At 44.9% G+C, this 20,312-nt stretch overlaps 1 protein-coding gene and 1 long non-coding RNA gene across 9 annotated transcripts; both read left to right on the forward strand.

Annotated features, from left to right (window-relative positions):
* Window positions 1-782: 782 nt before the first annotated feature.
* LOC127313015 (aspartyl protease family protein At5g10770) lies at window positions 783-3,401 on the forward strand. Its single transcript, XM_051343551.2, has 2 exons — window positions 783-1,188; window positions 1,922-3,401. Exons 1-2 carry the CDS (start codon window positions 999-1,001, stop codon window positions 3,232-3,234), a joined length of 1,503 nt encoding a protein of 500 aa, XP_051199511.1. The 5' UTR covers window positions 783-998; the 3' UTR covers window positions 3,235-3,401.
* An 859-nt stretch (window positions 3,402-4,260) lies between these two features.
* LOC127313012 (uncharacterized) lies at window positions 4,261-6,709 on the forward strand. 8 transcript variants are annotated; one of them, XR_007858744.2, is made up of 5 exons: window positions 4,261-4,874; window positions 4,953-5,135; window positions 5,252-6,030; window positions 6,119-6,187; window positions 6,343-6,709. It is a non-coding gene; the product is annotated as an uncharacterized lncRNA (long non-coding RNA). The 8 variants fall into 8 exon arrangements; XR_007858740.2 differs by having other exon boundaries at window positions 6,348-6,709; XR_007858745.2 differs by having other exon boundaries at window positions 5,252-5,621; window positions 5,741-6,187; window positions 6,348-6,709.
* The last annotated feature ends 13,603 nt before the right edge of the window (window positions 6,710-20,312 follow it).

Genomic DNA, 20,312 nt, shown 5'->3' on the forward strand with positions numbered 1-20,312 from the left:
GAGTGGATATTTGATTCAGTCTAATCACTTAAAAGATGGCATTATCATCACGCAATGCTTACATGGGTGATATCAAAGTTAAACAACATGTCAATCATTTGATTTTAACCTGGCAACCAATTTTGGTTAACCTGGTGATCAAATGACTGTAATATGTCAACTAGGTTGAAAAATTATAATTAAAATATATAAATATGGGATCTAATTTGGAAGATCTCGTCGCTAAGAGGCTAATCGTGAAAATGAATGTGAATTTCAACTTACGATTCAAGATAAAACATTTTAAAATTTGAAAAACTAAAGAAATTATACTCCGTGGCAATGAGCTGCATACATGTGGTGACATATTAAATCCGTGCCTACAAAACTCTAACCTCGGGCACGCGCCCTAGATCAATCTATGTTTCCATTCTATCTTAATTACTAGCATATCTTTTGGCTGGTTTATGAAACACATGCAGCGGCAGCGGGGCGCGGGGAAATCGACAGCCAATGTACGGTGGCGAGGCTACCGGCAAGCGAGGGCATCAAGCAGGTTGGTCGCAGCACCATAGATCAGACCTTCAGGGCACGTTAGAAATTGTAATGTGGACAGCGCTCGCCGTAGAGAACAGTCAGTGTTCTCCAATTACTGTAGCATACAGATCGGTAGCCATCTGAAAGCAACCCTGCAGTGTCCAATAACTCATCCCTAGCCTAGATGCAATGCCGTGCCGTCACGATTTCAGTTTCAATCAGTGGCTGTGGCGACCTCGTCCTTCCAATGTTAAGCTTGCACTTGTTCCTCCAGGTCCACGTACAGAGACGCCGGTCAGCAGAGTCTGCCGGAGACCGGAGTAGTGTGGTAGGCAACGCCAAGCAACAGCCAGTGCGCACGTCTCCTATCGTATCAGCAGCCGGCCCCAGGCTATATATATGTGATCGTCTGTGTTCACCCTCCACTCACCAAGCCGCCCCACTACCTGACGGCGCCACTTGTGCGATCCTGCCATAGTGCCATGGCCGCTGCTGTCTCGTCGTCTCGCCGCCGCGGCCATGCCTGCTTCGTTCGCCTGGTCGCTGCCGCAGCCGTTGTTGCGGCATTCGTGGTCGGGGCTGCTCGTGCTGAGGTGGGGAGCTCCGGTGGTGATCGCGTGCTCCTCAACGTGGAGTCCCTCTTCCCCGGCCCGTCCTGCGCCGCGCCACAAGGTTAAGTCCCTTCCTGGCCCAGCTCCACCGCATCCATGGTCCATCGTCAAGTTGGCTGGTTGCTCTCTTCTGTCAGCTGATGTTGACTAGTAGCTATAGCTCCTGCTTCCGATCATGCTGGGATGGCTCGTGTGTTGATTCTTTGTTATCTGGATTACTTAAGTGTGGTTTGATTTCTATAGTTTTAGATACACATAATGACACAATAGAGTGCTATTGAAGTGTGTTTTTTTCTCATGACAACCCTGGTCTTAAGAACTGCTGAATAAGAAACTCAGGAAATGAGAGAAAATCCATGCAAGTAAATTTACAAAGTTCCTGAGCATGTGGCGGCAGCTGGTGAAAACTGGGTGCAACTTCAGATAAGTCATTCACACCTCAAAGTAGGTAACTTGAAAAAAATATGTTTACTTCACAAGAATAGCTGAAAGTGAGCAGACATACCTGTGTTGTCTATTACTGCCGTTTTTTTTTTGTCTGGTCGAACATGACCAGGTAGTTAGAGTGACAAGCTGACAATACAAGACCACTAGCTACATGACCAAGTCTGAGTGTGACAATGACATATGGTTCGATTTCATCGATTATTACAACTCTAATTCAAGAAATCATTTACTAGAACAAGTAGTTAACTGCCATCCTGAATTTTATCTAGCATTCCGCAAGAAAAGGTAAATTTTGAATTTTTCCTGAATTTTCTAACACTAGCCCGAACATGTCCCTGAAAATACAGAGCACAAACCCAACGCCGCGACGTCAGCGAGGATGAGGATCGCCCACCGGCACGGTCCGTGCTCCCCTCTGGCCGACGCGCACGGGAAGCCGCCGTCCCACGCCGAGATCCTCGCCGCCGACCAGAACCGCGTCGAGTCGATCCAGCACCGTGCGTCCGCGACAACGACAGATAAACTGACGAAGCGCACTGCAACTGTCCAGCCCAGCCTAAAGAAGAACCCTGCAGGGCACTCGACGTCCTCCTCCGCCCCGTCGCTGCCGGCGTCATCGGGGCGCGCGCTGGGCACGGGCAACTACGTGGTGACCATCGGGCTGGGCACGCCGGCGTCGCCGTACACGGTGGTGTTCGACACCGGCAGCGACACGACGTGGGTGCAGTGCCGCCCCTGCGTGGTCAAGTGCTACAAGCAGAAGCAGCCGCTCTTCGACCCGGCCAAGTCGTCCACCTACGCCAACATCTCCTGCGCGGACCCCGCCTGCGCCGACCTCGACCAGAGCGGCTGCTCCGGCGGGCACTGCCTGTACGGCCTCCAGTACGGCGACGGCTCCTCTACCGTCGGCTTCTACGCCCAGGACACCCTCACCATCGCGCACGACGCCATCAAGGGGTTCCGGTTCGGGTGCGGGGAGAAGAACAGCGGCCTGTTCGGGAAGGCGGCCGGCCTGATGGGGCTCGGCCGCGGGAGCACGTCGCTGACGGTGCAGGCGTCCGGCAAGTACGGCGGCGCGTTCGCGTACTGCCTCCCGGCGTCGTCGTCGGGGACGACGGGGCACCTCGACTTCGGCCCCGGCGCGGCCCCGGCCAACGCGAAGCTGACGCCGATGCTGACCGACAAAGGGAACACGTTCTACTTCGTCGGCCTCACGGGCATCCGCGTCGGCGGGGAGCAGCTGTCCATCCCGGAGACCGTCTTCTCCACGGGCGGCACGATTGTGGACTCGGGCACGGTGATCACGCGGCTCCCGGCGACCGCCAACGCCGCGCTCTCGTCGGCGTTCGACAAGGCCATGGCGGCGAAAGGGTACAAGAAGGCGCCGGCGTTCTCGATCCTGGACACCTGCTACGACTTCACAGGGGTCAGCGAGGCGGCGCTGCCGGCGGTGTCGCTCGTGTTCCAGGGCGGCGCAACCCTCGACGTGGACGCGTCCGGGATCATGTTCGCGGTCACGCCGGCGCAGGTGTGCCTGGCGTTTGCGTCCAACGGCGACGACACCAGCGTCGGCATCATCGGGAACACGCAGCAGAAGACCCACGCCGTGCTCTTCGACCTCGGCAAGAAGACCGTCGGCTTTGCGCCCGGTGCCTGCTAATTCATCATTGGTTTGAGCTCCTGCTGATTATTGGACAACTAAGCTGCGTCCAAAACACCAAGTAGACAGTGATTACTATACTACACATAAATAATTAAATACTGCGGCACTGCGATGAAATTTGTATACTTCGACACAAGCAAAGAGACAGAGAAGTGGTGACTACATGTTTTCGCTCTTTTATTGAACATATTTTTTTACGAATTTACTAATTCTCAGCTAGCTGGAAAATAACTCAAATGCTCAATCTAGTTTACAACCAACTGATTTGTATCGTACGCTTCATTAGTTAGAAGTGAAGTAGCAATTAAGATTTTCATCCATAAATAAGGTCAACTCGAATTTTTTCTGTTGCAAATGGGTTGCACCTAGAATTTCTCAGTTGCAAGCCGAGTTACAGTCGTGATTTTTCCTATTGCAAATTGAACTATAACTTAAAATTTTAAATAGAAAGGAAGCTCTAACAGAAAATATGGTTCACAGTACAAAATTATGGGATGACATCACTTGACTAAAAGTTTGTCACGTCAATTTTCTTTTTTAACTTAGGCATACTTAACAGGGAAGAGCGTGAAAGGATTCGCACAAGCAAGATACAAGCAAGTATGTTCCTTCCTGGGCATCTCTGAAATTACACATCTGACTATTAAGTTCCTGGAATGAATCTTAGTTGCTAGTCTAGCTTGATAGTGGGCTTTCACATTGGAGCTTCCGTGGAGATGTGCAAACTTGTTGACCTGAAAGGTGCTGCTGACGTAAATTCTTGCAACGAGTGTGGCATGACAGAATCTTAGTTGCTGGTATAGTTTGATGATGGGCTTTCACATTGGAACTTCTGTGGAGATGTGCAAACATGTTGGCCTGAAACATGATGTTCGCGCAAATCTTCTCTTTCTTAATAGATGGCCCCATTTTGCTGGTCTCACGTTAAGCCACGTCATCTAATTAACAACTTTCACCTCCCCGCTTGGTTCCCAACCGTGCCGTGCGGTCGAGCGCGGCTCCTCGCTTCCCTCTTAATTTCATTGCCGCACAAAGCATGTTCTTCACACATGGGCTAGATTATCCTTTCGTGGACTGGCTGATCCGTCGTGGGCTCATGGATCAATTTTGCGATTCACTGCGCGTTCGTCGTTCGTCGTGTGAAGGAAATGAGCAGCCGCCGTTCGTGTTCCTACTTCCTGGTGGTGGCTAATAACCGACAGTTAATCTTCTGGCGCTGCGACCTCGCCACGAATTCTCCCGCAGGCAAATGCTGATGAAATCATCTAATAAATCCGAGCATTCAACGAGCGGAAACGGATCGATGGAACTCATCCGCCGCGGCCTCCTTCAGGCGTCGCGCCTCTAGCCCTCCACACATGGCTGCCCCCATTTTAATTCTCAATCCCTCACCTTATGTTTGTCAATCTTTCAGGTTGTGCTCCGCCCGGCTCGGGAGTTGATCAATAAAATCCCCCCGCCACCTGATCTGATTGGATTTTGGTTGGATTGTACAAGCTGCTCGAGATCCACAAAATTCGGTGAAAAGCGGCCGCCCCCATCTGAAAGCGCCTTCAGGTTAAAAACCAAGTCGTGCTTCCATTCCATGGGCATCAACCACGCCTAGGTCGCCACCTTTGGCAGCGATTTCCATGCTGGTAGGTGGCAGCTCCCGATTTTAGTTCGCCCTTTCTTTCTATTTCCAGTCCCCCAACATATGTCCCTCAATCTGGTAGGTTGTGCTCCACCTCGAAATGCTCGACGATTTGCCCCTCCACCCGATTTGATTGTATTTTGCGTGCTACTAGCTCAAGCTGCCAATTATTTTGGATTATGCGCTGCTTGCTGAAGCTGGGAGAAAGCTGTTATCATCTCGTGTACGTTCTACTGACGCTGGACAGCAGTACCTGCTTGCATAGGTACACAAACTCTCATCTCCCACTCCAAATTTTTAATTTACATTGGATAAGCTCATCCATATTCTAGAATCTCCCATGGATTAATAGTTACACTGGAATTTTCTCTCCAACGTCAGGTCATCTCTCAAATCTCTCCCACGAGGGTGTTTATGGTTTACTGTTTCACAATAGTCTACCATCTCCAGGTCAGGAGCTTATATCTGTATACGGACGTCTTTCATCAGATTCTTAAATTCTTACAATTGATCAAGTGGGCTTTGGTATCAAAGATCGCACGGTTCATAAGCTATTCTTCTTGGCAGTGTCTTTGATGTAGCAGTTTTGGTATCAGAGATCACATTTTTATGCACGGTTCGTAAGTTCTTGCTTGCCCGGTTGTTTGCTTGGAATGCATCATTATTGACTGGTTTAGTTCTAGGTTTGGTTCTTGCAGAATCAAATAAATGATGACTGAATCTGATGTTCACAGAACATAAGATCCAGCAGGTGCACAATCGACATCAATACCAAGCCCGCATATAACCTCACGACTTAGTTTGAGTTGTATGTATTTATCTCATTTTATATACCCTAATTTCTTACATTCTTCCTGCCTTTTGCAACAGCTGCATCGAATTGCTTCTCATGATTTGCAACCAGGGGCCTGCCCTAGCAACCACGAACGCTATCAGATGTCAGAGCAACAAGCCTATTGAATTTACAAATGGTGAGCGGAAGCATGTATATTATTCTTGACTGCTTTCAGTTTTCAGAACCTACTAGCTACCCTGACCAGATATTGGGAACTATCCAGACCAGATATTGGGAACATATTGGCAATCATTTATAGAAAAATTCTAAGCTTCTATTTCAACAAATGCCGGTCATACACACAGCGAGATTTTATATATACCAGGTTTGCCAAGCGTTTATATTTCTCATACCTTGGATAAAATTGTCAGTGCAATCATTGTGTGTTCCACTGTTTTGACTTGATTATGCAGAGAAAAGTGGAGTAAAGAGCAAATTTGACAATGTTGAATTAGTCGACTATATACCTCCTGACACCACTGGTACAATTATCTGGATATCCCAAGATGTTTGCTTACTAACTTTTTTATGGATCCATAGTTGATGGCCACAAGTGCTTACATTTTTAAGATCAGGAAGCAATTGGTATTTACCTTATAACAAACACTTTTTGCAGCTCTGACCTCTCTTTTTTCAGTGTAGATGGAGCATTATTATGGTCAGTTTTTAGGACCTGCCGATGGTAGAGCAAGAAAAGAATTTTCAGTTTCAACTGAAACATAACTCTGGGGACATCAAATTCTGCATCGACTTTTAGTTCTATCCATCTGGGTCGCCAGCTGAGTTAATGACACCTCTCATTGTTCTTTCCTACCTATAGCGTGTCAGTTAAACATCATGTTCATCTAACAAGGTGAATGAGTTCTCATGTCTTGCATTGTCTACATGTGAACTTGCTAATGAATGAGTGAAGGTGCTTCGCTTGGACAGATCAAATATGTATGCAGTTTTGGTCACATTTGTTTACCATGGCACCCATCATTATATCCTCCCGATGAATACAATATGTACTGCTGATGTTAGTATAATCCATCTTTCAAAGAAATAATTTGAATTTAACTGCTCATACCCCCCCCCCCCCCCCCCCCCACCACACGAAATTGAAAGAATTATTGCCTGCGGTGATTGAGTTTTCAATATGAAAATAAGTATTGACAAAAAGTTATACGCACATACTTCCGCAGCAACGCGCGGGGTATCATCTAGTTCTTGAAACGAGTGTGGCATGAATCATGATCAACCAGTGTCCCGGCGCAACAGTGATGTCGTTACTTGCGGTTGTCAAAGAGGTTCTTTGTAATGCTGATGATAATTATTACTTGTAATATAGATCAGTGGATTTTTTCCACAAAAAAAAAATAAACCAGATAGTCAGAGTAGAAGTGAAGCACCTGTAGTTGAAGCCTTGAAGGGCTCTTGCTTTCTTTGTGGCTAGCTCAAGGGTCTAAGCTTTGCATCTAGGGGAGATGAGAAAATGGCATAACTAGCAGACCATCAATTCACAACTCTTTGATCCGCCGTCGGGGTCTAACCCTACCTCCTCCTCTCCCGCCCCGCACAGCCGCCCCCCGACCGCTACCCCACAGCCGCCGCTGCTGTCGGCCTCGTCCCCAGCCAGTGGCGAATCCAGCCCATTTTACTAGGGTGGGGCAGGCCTTAGTTGGGCTGAGCTTTTTTTTATTTTTTTTCCATATTTTCTACATAAGACATATGGGCTGGGCCAAATTTTAGGGTGGGGCGGGCCCCACCCTTCCACCCTGTTGGCTCCGCCCCTGTCCCCAGCCCCGGCCCCGGCCACAGCCCTGGCCCCGGCCTCGGTGGCGGTGGCGGCGCCCCTTCCGTCGAACGACGAGAGGGAGGAGAGGGTTTCCGCGGCGGCATTCCATGGGAGGTGATGAAGCGCCAGTGGAGGAAGCCGGGCGGCACGGATACTTGGCCGGGGCCTGATGCTCTCCTTCGGTAGCCATGGAGGATTCGGTGGAGCGGTGGCGGCCTCCTCCCCCGGTGACGGTTTGGCGGTGGTACGCATGATCCGCGCCGCCGTCCTTCCCTGGTGATCCGGCAGGAGGGACTGGCCGTTGGGGTTGTTGGTCTTGCTTTGTTTTTTTGTGGCGGTCCTCGGGTTTCTTGCAAACGAAGATGAAGATCTACCGGAGGTCAGTTTGCCTTGATCTGGCTAGAGAGATGAGTTCCGGAAAGCTCCACCGGCGAATGGAGCAGTGCATCTGTTGCGTGGAGTTTGCTGGATCGGGTGGTATTCGGTCGCGCTGAAGAACATCTCTCACATTATGTTTTGAAGTGTTTGATGTCAATACATGTGATACTCTAATGTTTGATGAAGTGTTGCAGAGATTATATATATACATATATGTGAGTGTCTTGTGTGGAAAAACAAGACAAAAGGATGCAGAAAAAGTTTCACCAGGCCGGATAATCCGGGCCGGATATTTGCAAAATATCCGGCCCCCAAAAATCGGGTAAGGACTTTTGGCGATGTGGCTCAGTACTACCCTGGACATGGGCCGGTTTTTTGGCCGGAATTTCCCCAGGGCCAGACTTTTTTTTTTGGGGGGGGGGGGGGGGGGGGGGCGGATTATCCGGCCCTAACTTAGGCCGGATTATCCGGCCCTCGAAAGTCACCAACGGCTGGATTTTGAGAGGGGGTATTTATACCCCCCTTCTTCTACCTTCCTCCTTGCTCAATTATTGCAAAAATTCTGCCAAGCCTCACCACCATTAGAGCCACCTCAAGAACACAAGATTTGCAAGATCTCCTCCCTCACCCAACCAAAGCTCTTGATCTTTGGAGATTCGAAGGAGAAGACACCGATCTACATCCTCACCGAAGCGATTTACATTTCCCCCTCATATGCTTGAGGGCCCTCTTGCTAGTGTTCCTCTTTGGATCCCTAGTTGTTTGTTGTTGATGTATTCTTGTTGTTGTGTTGTTACAGATTTGGGAGCCTCCAATTTGGTTGTGGATGTGTGCCCCAAGAACCTTGTAAAGGCCCGGTTTCCGCCTCGAGGAAATCCCTTAGTGGAAGTGGGCTAGGCCTTCGTGGTGTTGCTCACAGGAGACCTGAGTGAAGCCTTCGTGGTTGTTGGTTTGGCTTTCGTAGCAACCACACTCCTCCAAACGTAGACGTACCTTCTTGCAAAGGAAGGGAACTACGGGAATCATCTCCGTGTCTCCGTTTGCTCCACTCTCAGTTACCTCTATCCTATTCTATCTCCTATATATTGCGTAGCTATATCTTGTTTAGTTGTTATCCTTGTCATATAGGTAAATTCACATAGTTGCATATCTAGAGAATTTACCTTTGTGTCTAGCCTAAATTGAAAAAGAACTAAAAATTGGTTAGCACCTATTCACCCCCCCCCCCCTCTAGGTGCGGCATACGATCCTTTCAATTGGTATCAGAGCCTCGGCTCTTATTTCGGGCTTAACCGCCTAAGAGTATGCCAGATGACGAGCACTTGGAGGGGGCCGCAAAGCCGGTCTCCATGGATGATCTCAAGGCGGTGGAAGCATCCTTGAGATCCGCCATTGAAACCCAAATGGAAAGCTTGATGAAAATGTTTAACGACCGCTTTCCCGCGGCTCCCCCCATCATCCCCATCATAGAAGAAAAGGACAAGGGTGCGGTAGAAGAGGGAGATACTTCGGTATTACCCTCCTCTATCAATCCCTTGAATGGTGATAACTTAACCATTATTAAAACCTCCATTGCATCTCCTAGGGGAGCTAGTGGAGGTGTTAGCTACAATCAAGTGGCTCCGCCTTTCCTATCTCCCGATATACCGGTTCCCCATCCTCATATAAACATTCGGGGCGACCCACCTAAGTTTAATGAGAAAGATTTTGATACATGGCAATTTGAGTTTCGCTCTCATGTTCGCAGTGCCTCCAATGAACTTTGGAGAATCATCTTAGAAGGCTTCAAGCCTTACAACCCCGACAAGTTGACTAGAAGAGAAGTGGTTGATAATCAACTCAATGACATTGCCTTGCACATGATTCAAACTAGTGTGGGGACAAAGGATTTGTCTCGTTGATGACCCACAAGTATAGGGGGTGTATCGTAGTATCTTCGATAAGTAAGAATGTCGATCCCAACGAGGAGCAGAAGGTGTTGACAAGCAGTTTCGATGAAGGATTCACTGTAAATGCTCACAGACAAGTATTCAGGGGGTTTTGATGTAACAGTTGAATAAAGTACGAGTAAGTAAAGTGCGAGAGTAATAATTGCAGCGAGTGGCCCAATCCTTTTTAGCACAAAGGACAAGCCGGTTTGTTTACTTATAAAGACCAAAAGTTCTCGAGGACACACGGGATTTCAGTCTAGTGCTTTCGCTACATACGGCTAAATAATCTTCATTGTTATGATAGGTGTTGTGTGGGTGAACCTATGCTAATGTACCGCCCTTCCTAGGACTAATACATACTTGTGATTATACCCCTTGCAAGCATCCGCAACTACAAGAAAGTAATTAAGAATAAATCTAACCACAGCCTTAAACTCTGAGATCCTGCGATCCCTCCTGCATCGATATACCAACGGGGGTTTAGGTTTCTGTCACTCCGACAACCCCGCAATTAGCAAACGAATACAAGATGCATTCCCCTAGGCCCATAAATGGTGAAGTGTCATGTAGTCGACGTTCACATGACACCACTAGAAGAATAACACCACAACTTAAATATCACACCATTGAATATTACTCATCCATAGTTCACTACTAACATTTAGACTTCACCCATGTCCTCAAGAACTAAACGAACTACTCACGGGACATCATATGGAACATGATCAGAGGTGATATGATGATGAATAACAATCTGAACATAAACTTGGTTCAATGGTTTCACTCAATAGCATCAACAACAAGTAGGAATAGATACCGGGAGAGTTTCCCCTATCAAACAATCAAGATCAAACCCAAATTGCTACGGCGGTGACGAGGTGCTGCGGAGGAGATGGCGGTGATGATGGTGGAGATGATGATGATGGTGATGGAGATGATGTCCAGCTCGATGACGGTGACGATGGCGTCGATTTCCCCCTCCCGGAGGGAATGTCCCCGGCGGATTCCTGCCCGCCGGAGAGCTCTTTTCTCTCTGGTGTTCTCCGCCCCGCAGAGGCGGCTGTAACTCTTCGCGAGGTACCCTCTGTGGCTTAGGTTTTCGAGACGAGGATTTCGCGAAGAAAAGGAGGCGAAAGGGGTCGTGGGCCCCCCAGACCACATGGCGGCGCGGCCAGGGCATGGGCCGCGCCGCCCTAGGGTGTGGGCCCACCCTGGGTCCTCCTGGCCCCTCCTTCTGGCTTCCTCCGTCATCTTGAAAAATAGGATTTTTGGTATAATTTCCTCCCACAGTTGATCTTCCGAAATATTGCGTTCTGACGGTGCTTTTTCCAGCAGAATCCTGGCTCCGGTGCTTGATCCTCCAATAATGATGAAACATGCAAAATAGATGAAATAACATAAGTATTGTGTCCCAATATGAAATATATCAATGAATAACAGCAAATTATGATATAAAATAGTGATGCAAATTGGACGTATCAACTCCCCCCAAGCTTAGACTTCGCTTGTCCCCAAGCGAAACTGAGCTCGATAGACAGGACCACATGTTTATGGAGTGAAGAGTCGATAAATAAAATACGGACAAGAAGCATCATATTCATTCACACATGACATTATAGTAAACAACCTCTTATAACTCAACTTGAAACAAGTATAAGGTAATCACAAGTAAAGGTGCATAAGAAATCATAATTGGTGATGGCAAACTTCGTTCTTGGTCAGAGAACAATTAACAGATTATATTTACCTCATTGAGCAGCGCTCTCATGTTAAAGTTTATAAGGCACAACTTGCATACTCAATCATAATGGTCTTTTCATGATCATTGATAACTTGCAAAGCTATATTCATTCAGATAAAACTTGTACTAAACAAGGAAGAATAAAAACATGATGAAGTGAATCACAATATAATGGTTTGATCACAACAACTCAAATGCTTGCTCAAGATGGAGGGAAATAGGTTTACTGACTCAACATAAAGTAAAAGACAGGCCCTTCGCAGAGGGAAGCAGGGATTAAATCATGTGCTAGAGCTTTTTCAGTTTTGAAATCATATATAGAGATAATAAAAGTAACATTTTGAGAGGTGTTTGTTGTTGTCAACGACTGGTAGCGGGTACTCTAACCCCCTTGCCAGACAAACCTTCAAAGAGCGGCTCCCATATTATTTTCATTTTGTGTGGCACTCCTTCCAACCTTTTCTTTCACAAACCATGGCTAACCGAATCCTCGGGTGCCTGCCAACAATCTCATACCATGAAGGAGTGCCTTTTTATCTTAGCTTTATTATGATGATGACACTCCCCCCAACCTTTGCTTACACAAGCCATGGCTAACCGAATCCTCGGGTGCCGTCCATCAATCACATACCATGGAGGAGTGTCTATTTAGTTTAATTAATTTGGGACTGGGAATCCCATTGCTAGCTCTTTTGCAAAATTATTGGATAAGCGGATGAAGCCACTAGTCCATTGGTGAAAGTTGCCCAACAAGATTGAAAGATAAAACACCACATACTTCCTCATGAGCTATGAAACATTGACACAAATAAGAGATACTAAGTTTTGAATTGTTTAAAGGTAGCACATAAAGTATTTACTTGGAATGGCAGAAAATACCATGTAGTAGGTAGGTATGGTGGACACAAATGACATAGGTTTGGGCTAAGGTTTGGATGCACGAGAAGTATTCCCTCTCGGTACAGGTCTTTGGCTAGCAAGGTTAATTCGCAAGCATAAGAGTCGAAGGAAACAAACAAATATACATGTGATAGAAACAATCATGCATCTTCCTTGCAAGCACAAACAGTTTTAATCTTCAGAATAATAAGCTATGAGCTAACAAGAAAGAAAGACAATGAAACATCTACATGTATTTCTCTTTTCTATTTAAACCTCAAAGTGTTGTTGCTATTGACCAATGCTAAGTTTGCCAAAACCAAATAGATTTATTCAATGCTCCCAAAGTGATACCAATACTAACAACAAGGTAAATCATACGATAGAGATTGCAAACTAGAATAAGATGTGCAATATGTAAATGATAAGACTTCTCATTAATATTCCATAACGATAACTCACACCAAGGGATACATAGACAACCAACTAAAGAGAGATACTTCCAACTGCAACCCATCTTATATGATAACTTCCCTACTCATGATATGACACTACTTGACAATAAAAGTAAAAGGTAGTGATGATGTGATACCGCGGCACTCCCCCAAGCTTGGAACAAACCAAGGGGATGCCAATACCGATGATGAATTACTCCTTTGGTGATGGTGGTGATGAATTTCCGTCATCAAACTTCCAAGGAAGAGGCTCTCCATCAAGAAACGACATCTTGGTCTCGGGGATCCTGAAACTAGCAGCACGGCTTATGTATTTAAACCTGTTTTCATACTCACAGTTCTGATTCTGAAAATCATAGAGTTGTGCTTGGAGCTTGTTGGTGGTGTCGTGAAGTGAGAGGATGTCGCTCCAAAGCTTTGCAGTTTCCTTCTCATGTTCAGCAATGAGTTCAGACACAATCCTGTGGAAGATATCCACCTCACGCTCAGCCATCTTCTTGTATTTGAAAACCTCTTGTTCTAGCTTCTCCATCCTGTCTTCCAGGCTTCCTTCTCCTTTAGGACCCTGGACATCCTTGACCTGCAGTTCTCCTTCAACGAGCAGCAACTCCTTGGGGTGCATCCTCAGCTCCTCCATGTACAAGTTGCCAACATCCTTGCTGGAGCTGTCCTTCGGAGTTTCCGATGAAGACATGATGGCTCTAGATCCGAAGCAAATCCTGGCAGAAACAACTCGAAACAAAACACGTAGAGAAAACGATATACGGACCTCCAGGGGTCCGGGGGATTATATAGCAAAATTTTTCACGACAAACGGAAAGTACCAGATCGAACCAGAGTCGGAAAGGGGCGACGGGGCGGCCAAACCATAGGGCGGCGCGGGCCCTGGTCAGGCCGCGCCGGCCTATGGTGCCACGCCCTCGTGGCTCCTTTCCACTCCGTTTCGAACTCGTAATTTTTCATATTTTCCAAAAACAGCGAATATATTGTTCGGAAAGTAAATTGCGTACTTTTCATTACCAGTACTGTTACCTATTCAAAGTCAAGTTCTGGCGGACTGTCAATTTGCCCTTTGATGTAAGCTTCCGGTGTTTCCACTTGAATAATATCAACATCAACATTATAAGAATCACCTGAGATATAATGCTTGAGTCTTTGTCCATTCCCCACCTGCGTAGCACTTGCCTTGGAGAGAGCTAATTTTGATTGCTCCTGAACGATACACCTCCTCGACAACATATGGTCCTTCCCATTTCGAGAGTAATTTCCCGCAAAGAATGCGAGACGAGACCGATACAATAGGACTTTATCCCCAATATTAAATTCTCTTTTGATAATCCTCCTATCATGCCATTTTTTAACTTTCTCCTTAAAGAGTTTAGCATTTTCATAAGCTTCACTTCTCCATTCATCTAGAGAACTCAATTGCAACAACCTCTTATCACCGGCAAGTTTAGGATCTTTATTTAATTCTCTAACTGCCCAATAAGCTTTGTGCTCTAGTTCTAAAGGTAAATGACAAGCTTTCCCATAAACCATTTTATAAGGTGACATTCCCATGGGATTTTTATAAGCAGTTCTATAAGCCCATAATGCATCCTTCAATTTACTAGCCCAATTCTTTCTGGTTTTATTAACGGTCTTTCCCAAAATAGATTTAATTTCTCTATTCGATAATTCTACTTGACCACTAGTTTGAGGATGATAAGCGGAAGCAATTCTATGATTAATACCATACCTAGCAAGAGTTTTTCTAAAACCTCCATGAATAAAATGAGAACCTCCATCAGTCATAATATATCTAGGTACTCCAAATTTAGGAAAAATAATATCTAAAAGCATTCTTAAAGAGGTCTCACCATCAACACTCTTTGTAGGTATAGCTTCCACCCATTTAGTAACATAATCAACAGCAACAAGTATGTGAGTGTTACCTCCTGAAGACGGAAAAGGTCCCATGAAGTCAAATCCCCAACAATCAAACGGTTCAATAACAAGAGTATAATTCATTGGCATTTCATTGCGTCTGGAGATATTACCAACCCTTTGGCATTCATCGCAAGATAAAATAAACTTTCTCGCATCTTTGAAGAGAGTTGGCCAATAAAAACCTGATTGTAGAACCTTTTGAGCGGTTCTTTCTCCGGCGTGATGTCCTCCATAAGCACTACCATGACATTTACTCAATATCTCCTGTTGTTCATATTCGGGAACACATCTTCGCATAATACCATCCACTCCTTCTTTATATAAGTGTGGGTCATCCCAGAAATAATGCCTCAAGTCATAAAAGAACTTCCTCCTTTGCTGAGCTGAAAAGGTTGGAGGCAAGTACTTGGAAACAATAAAGTTAGCATAATCAGCATACCAAGGACTGTCTCGCGAGCTCACCTTTATTACAGCCAATTGTTCATTTGGAAAACTATCATTAACAGGAACAGGATCATAAGCAATATTTTCCAATCTAGACAAGTTATCAGCAACAGGATTATCAGCACCTTTCCTATCTACAATATGTAAATCAAATTCTTGCAAAAGAAGTACCCATCTAATAAGCCTCGGCTTAGCATCTTTCTTTGTCATTAGGTATCTAATTGCAGCATGATCAGTATGAATAGTAACTTTTGAATCAACAATATAAGATCTAAATTTATCACAAGCAAAGACTACAGCTAATAATTCTTTTTCAGTTGTAGCATAATTTCTTTGAGCAGCATCAAGAGTTTTACTAGCATAATGAATAACATTCAGCTTTTTATCTACTCGCTGTCCAAGAACAGCGCCTACAGCAAAGTCACTAGCATCGCACATAATCTCAAAGGGTAAGTTCCAATCAGGAGGTTCAACTATAGGAGCAGTTGTTAAGGCTTTCTTAAGAGTTTCAAAAGCTTCCTTACAATCATCATCAAAAACAAATGGTACATCTTTTTGAAGAAGATTAGTAAGAGGCTTTGAAATCTTGGAGAAATCTTTAATAAATCTCCTATAAAACCCAGCATGACCAAGAACACTACGAATACCTTTAACATCCCTCGGATAGGGCATCTTCTCAATTGCTTCAACTTTAGCTCTATCAACTTCAATACCTCTCTCAGAAATTTTATGTCCCAATACAATTCCTTCATTAACCATAAAGTGGCATTTCTCCCAATTAAGAACAAGGTTAGTTTCTTCACATCTCTGCAAAACTTTATCAAGGTTTCGCAAGCAACTATCAAAAGAATTCCCATAGACGGAAAAATCATCCATGAATACCTCTACAATACTTTCACAAAAACCATGAAAAATAGCAGACATGCATCTTTGAAAAGTAGCAGGAGCATTACATAAACCAAAAGGCATGCGTCTATAAGCATAAGTTCCATAGGGACAGGTAAAGGTGGTTTTCTCTTGATCTTTAGCTTTAACAGCAATTTGTGAAAATCCAGAATAACCATCAAGAAAGCAAAAATGAGTATTTTTAGACAATATTTCTAGCATTTGATCAATAAATGGTTGATGACCCACAAGTATAGGGGGTGTATCGTAGTATCTTCGATAAGTAAGAATGTCGATCCCAACGAGGAGCAGAAGGTGTTGACAAGCAGTTTCGATGAAGGATTCACTGTAAATGCTCACAGACAAGTATTCAGGGGGTTTTGATGTAACAGTTGAATAAAGTACGAGTAAGTAAAGTGCGAGAGTAACAATTGCAGCGAGTGGCCCAATCCTTTTTAGCACAAAGGACAAGCCGGTTTGTTTACTTATAAAGACCAAACGTTCTCGAGGACACACGGGATTTTAGTCTAGTGCTTTCGCTACATACGGCTAAATAATCTTCATTGTTATGATAAGTGTTGTGTGGGTGAACCTATGCTAATGTACCGCCCTTCCTAGGACTAATACATACTTGTGATTATACCCCTTGCAAGCATCCGCAACTACAAGAAAGTAATTAAGAATAAATCTAACCACAGCCTTAAACTCTGAGATCCTGCGATCCCTCCTGCATCGATATACCAACGGGGGTTTAGGTTTCTGTCACTCCGGCAACCCCGCAATTAGCAAACGAATACAAGATGCATTCCCCTAGGCCCATAAATGGTGAAGTGTCATGTAGTCGACGTTCACATGACACCACTAGAAGAATAACACCACAACTTAAATATCACACCATTGAATATTACTCATCCATAGTTCACTACTAACATTTAGACTTCACCCATGTCCTCAAGAACTAAACGAACTACTCACGAGACATCATACGGAACATGATCAGAGGTGATATGATGATGAATAACAATCTGAACATAAACTTGGTTCAATGGTTTCACTCAATAGCATCAACAACAAGTAGAGATCGATACCGGGAGAGTTTCCCCTATCAAACAATCAAGATCAAACCCAAATTGCTACAGCGGTGACGAGGTGCTGCGGAGGAGATGGCGGTGATGATGGTGGAGATGATGATGATGGTGATGGAGATGATGTCCAGCTCGATGACGGTGACGATGGCGTCGATTTCCCCCTCCCGGAGGGAATTTTCCCCGGCGGATTCCTGCCCGCCGGAGAGCTCTTTTCTCTCTGGTGTTCTCCGCCCCGCAGAGGCGGCTGTCACTCTTCGCGAGGTACCCTCTGTGGCTTAGGTTTTCGAGACGAAGGATTTCGCGAAGAAAAGGAGGCGAAAGGGGTCGTGGGCCCCCCAGATCACATGGCGGCGCGGCCAGGCCATGGGCCGCGCCGCCCTAGGGTGTGGGCCCACCCTGGGTCCTCCTGGCCCCTCCTTCTGGCTTCCTCCGTCATCTTGAAAAATAGGATTTTTGGTATAATTTCCTCCCACAGTTGATCTTCCGAAATATTGCGTTCGACGGTGCTTTTTCCAGCAGAATCCCGCTCCGTGCTTGATCCTCCAATAATGATGAAACATGCAAAATAGATGAAATAACATAAGTATTGTGTCCCAATATGAAATATATCAATGAATAACAGCAAATTATGATATAAAATAGTGATGCAAATTGGACGTATCAACTCCCCCCAAGCTTAGACTTCGCTTGTCCCCAAGCGAAACTGAGCTCGATAGACAGGACCACATGTTTATGGAGTGAAGAGTCGATAAATAAAATACGGACAAGAAGCATCATATTCATTCACACAGGACATTATAGTAAACAACCTCTTATAACTCAACTTGAAACAAGTATAAGGTAATCACAAGTAAAGGTGCATAAGAAATCATAATTGGTGATGGCAAACTTCGTTCTTGGTCAGAGAACAATTAACAGATTATATTTACCTCATTGAGCAGCGCTCTCATGTTAAAGTTTATAAGGCACAACTTGCATACTCAATCATAATGGTCTTTTCATGATCATTGATAACTTGCAAAGCTATATTCATTCAGATAAAACTTGTACTAAACAAGGAAGAATAAAAACATGATGAAGTGAATCACAATATAATGGTTTGATCACAACTACTCAAATGCTTGCTTAAGATGGAGGGAGATAGGTTTACTGACTCAACATAAAGTAAAAGACAGGCCCTTCGCAGAGGGAAGCAGGGATTAAATCATGTGCTAGAGCTTTTTCAGTTTTGAAATCATATATAGAGATAATAAAAGTAACATTTTGAGAGGTGTTTGTTGTTGTCAACGACTGGTAGCGGGTACTCTAACCCCCTTGCCAGACAAACCTTCAAAGAGCGGCTCCCATATTATTTTCATTTTGTGTGGCACTCCTTCCAACCTTTTCTTTCACAAACCATGGCTAACCGAATCCTCGGGTGCCTGCCAACAATCTCATACCATGAAGGAGTGCCTTTTTATCTTAACTTTATTATGATGATGACACTCCCCCCAACCTTTGCTTACACAAGCCATGGCTAACCGAATCCTCGGGTGCCGTCCATCAATCACATACCATGGAGGAGTGTCTATTTAGTTTAATTAATTTGGGACTGGGAATCCCATTGCCAGCTCTTTTGCAAAATTATTGGATAAGCGGATGAAGCCACTAGTCCATTGGTGAAAGTTGCCCAACAAGATTGAAAGATAAAACACCACATACTTCCTCATGAGCTATGAAACATTGACACAAATAAGAGATACTAAGTTTTGAATTGTTTAAAGGTAGCACATGAAGTATTTACTTGGAATGGCGGAAAATACCATGTAGTAGGTAGGTATGGTGGACACAAATGACATAGGTTTGGGCTAAGGTTTGGATGCACGAGAAGTATTCCCTCTCAAGATGGTCTTTGGCTAGCAAGGTTAATTAGCAAGCATAAGAGTCGAAGGAAACAAACAAATATACATGTGATAGAAACAATCATGCATCTTCCTTGCAAGCACAAACAGTTTTAACTTCAGAATAATAAGCTATGAGCTAACAAGAAAGAAAGACAATGAAACATCTATATGTATTTCTCTTTTCTAACTAAACCTCAAAGTGTTGTTGCTATTGACCAATGCTAAGTTTGCCAAAACCAAATAGATTTATTCAATGCTCCCAAAGTGATACCAATACTAACAACAAGGTAAATCATATGATAGAGATTGCAAACTAGAATAAGATGTGCAATATGTAAATGATAAGACTTCTCATTAATATTCCATAACGATAACTCACACCAAGGGATACATAGATAACCAACTAAAGAGAGATACTTCCAACTGCAACCCATCTTATATGATAACTTCCCTACTCATGATATGACACTACTTGACAATAAAAGTAAAAGGTAGTGATAATGTGATACCGCGGCACTCCTCCAAGCTTGGAACAAACCAAGGGGATGCCAATACCGATGATGAATTACTCCTTTGGTGATGATGGTGATGAATTCCTGACAAGCTTCTCAATAAGCTCCTGAAGCTCGTCAATCCTGTATATGAGATTGCGAATCATCTCTGAATTGTGCTCGACGCGGTTAAAGAGTCTGTCTGACGGCGAGTCCCAGCTCTTGGAGTTATTTCCCCACTCTTCAGCCTCAGGCTCCTTCTCTCCTGCAGTGTTAGAACGATCTATATCCCACTGGCTAGGCAATGCTGCCTTGGGAGTCCCTTCAATTTGATTATTGAAAATTAGATTGTGGAAGGGGTGATGAGTGCCTGATGGAGATGTTTTCGGAGCTAGGTAATGACGTGGAACCCCTCCTCCAGTGCGAATTCTTGCACTCTTGTTTGCACTAAAAGGGTTGTCCACCACCTTGATGCTTGCGATAGTAGCACGCGGGTGTGCGCGCGAGTCTTCCTCCACCTCTTCTTCATCCTCTTCCTTGACGTCCTTGTCTTCCTCTTTCCACCCAAGATCTCGATCATCTTCATCCGGAAACTCCTTGCCCTTGTTCTTGGAAACCATGGTGCTTCTAAACTGAAAACAGATCCTGGCAGAAACAGCTCGAAACAAAACACGTCGAGAACACGATATACGGACCTCCAGAGGTCCGGGGGATTATATAGCAAAA

The sequence above is a fragment of the Lolium perenne genome, chromosome 7 (assembly GCF_019359855.2).
Source record: "Lolium perenne isolate Kyuss_39 chromosome 7, Kyuss_2.0, whole genome shotgun sequence".
Lineage (NCBI taxonomy): Eukaryota > Viridiplantae > Streptophyta > Magnoliopsida > Poales > Poaceae > Lolium > Lolium perenne.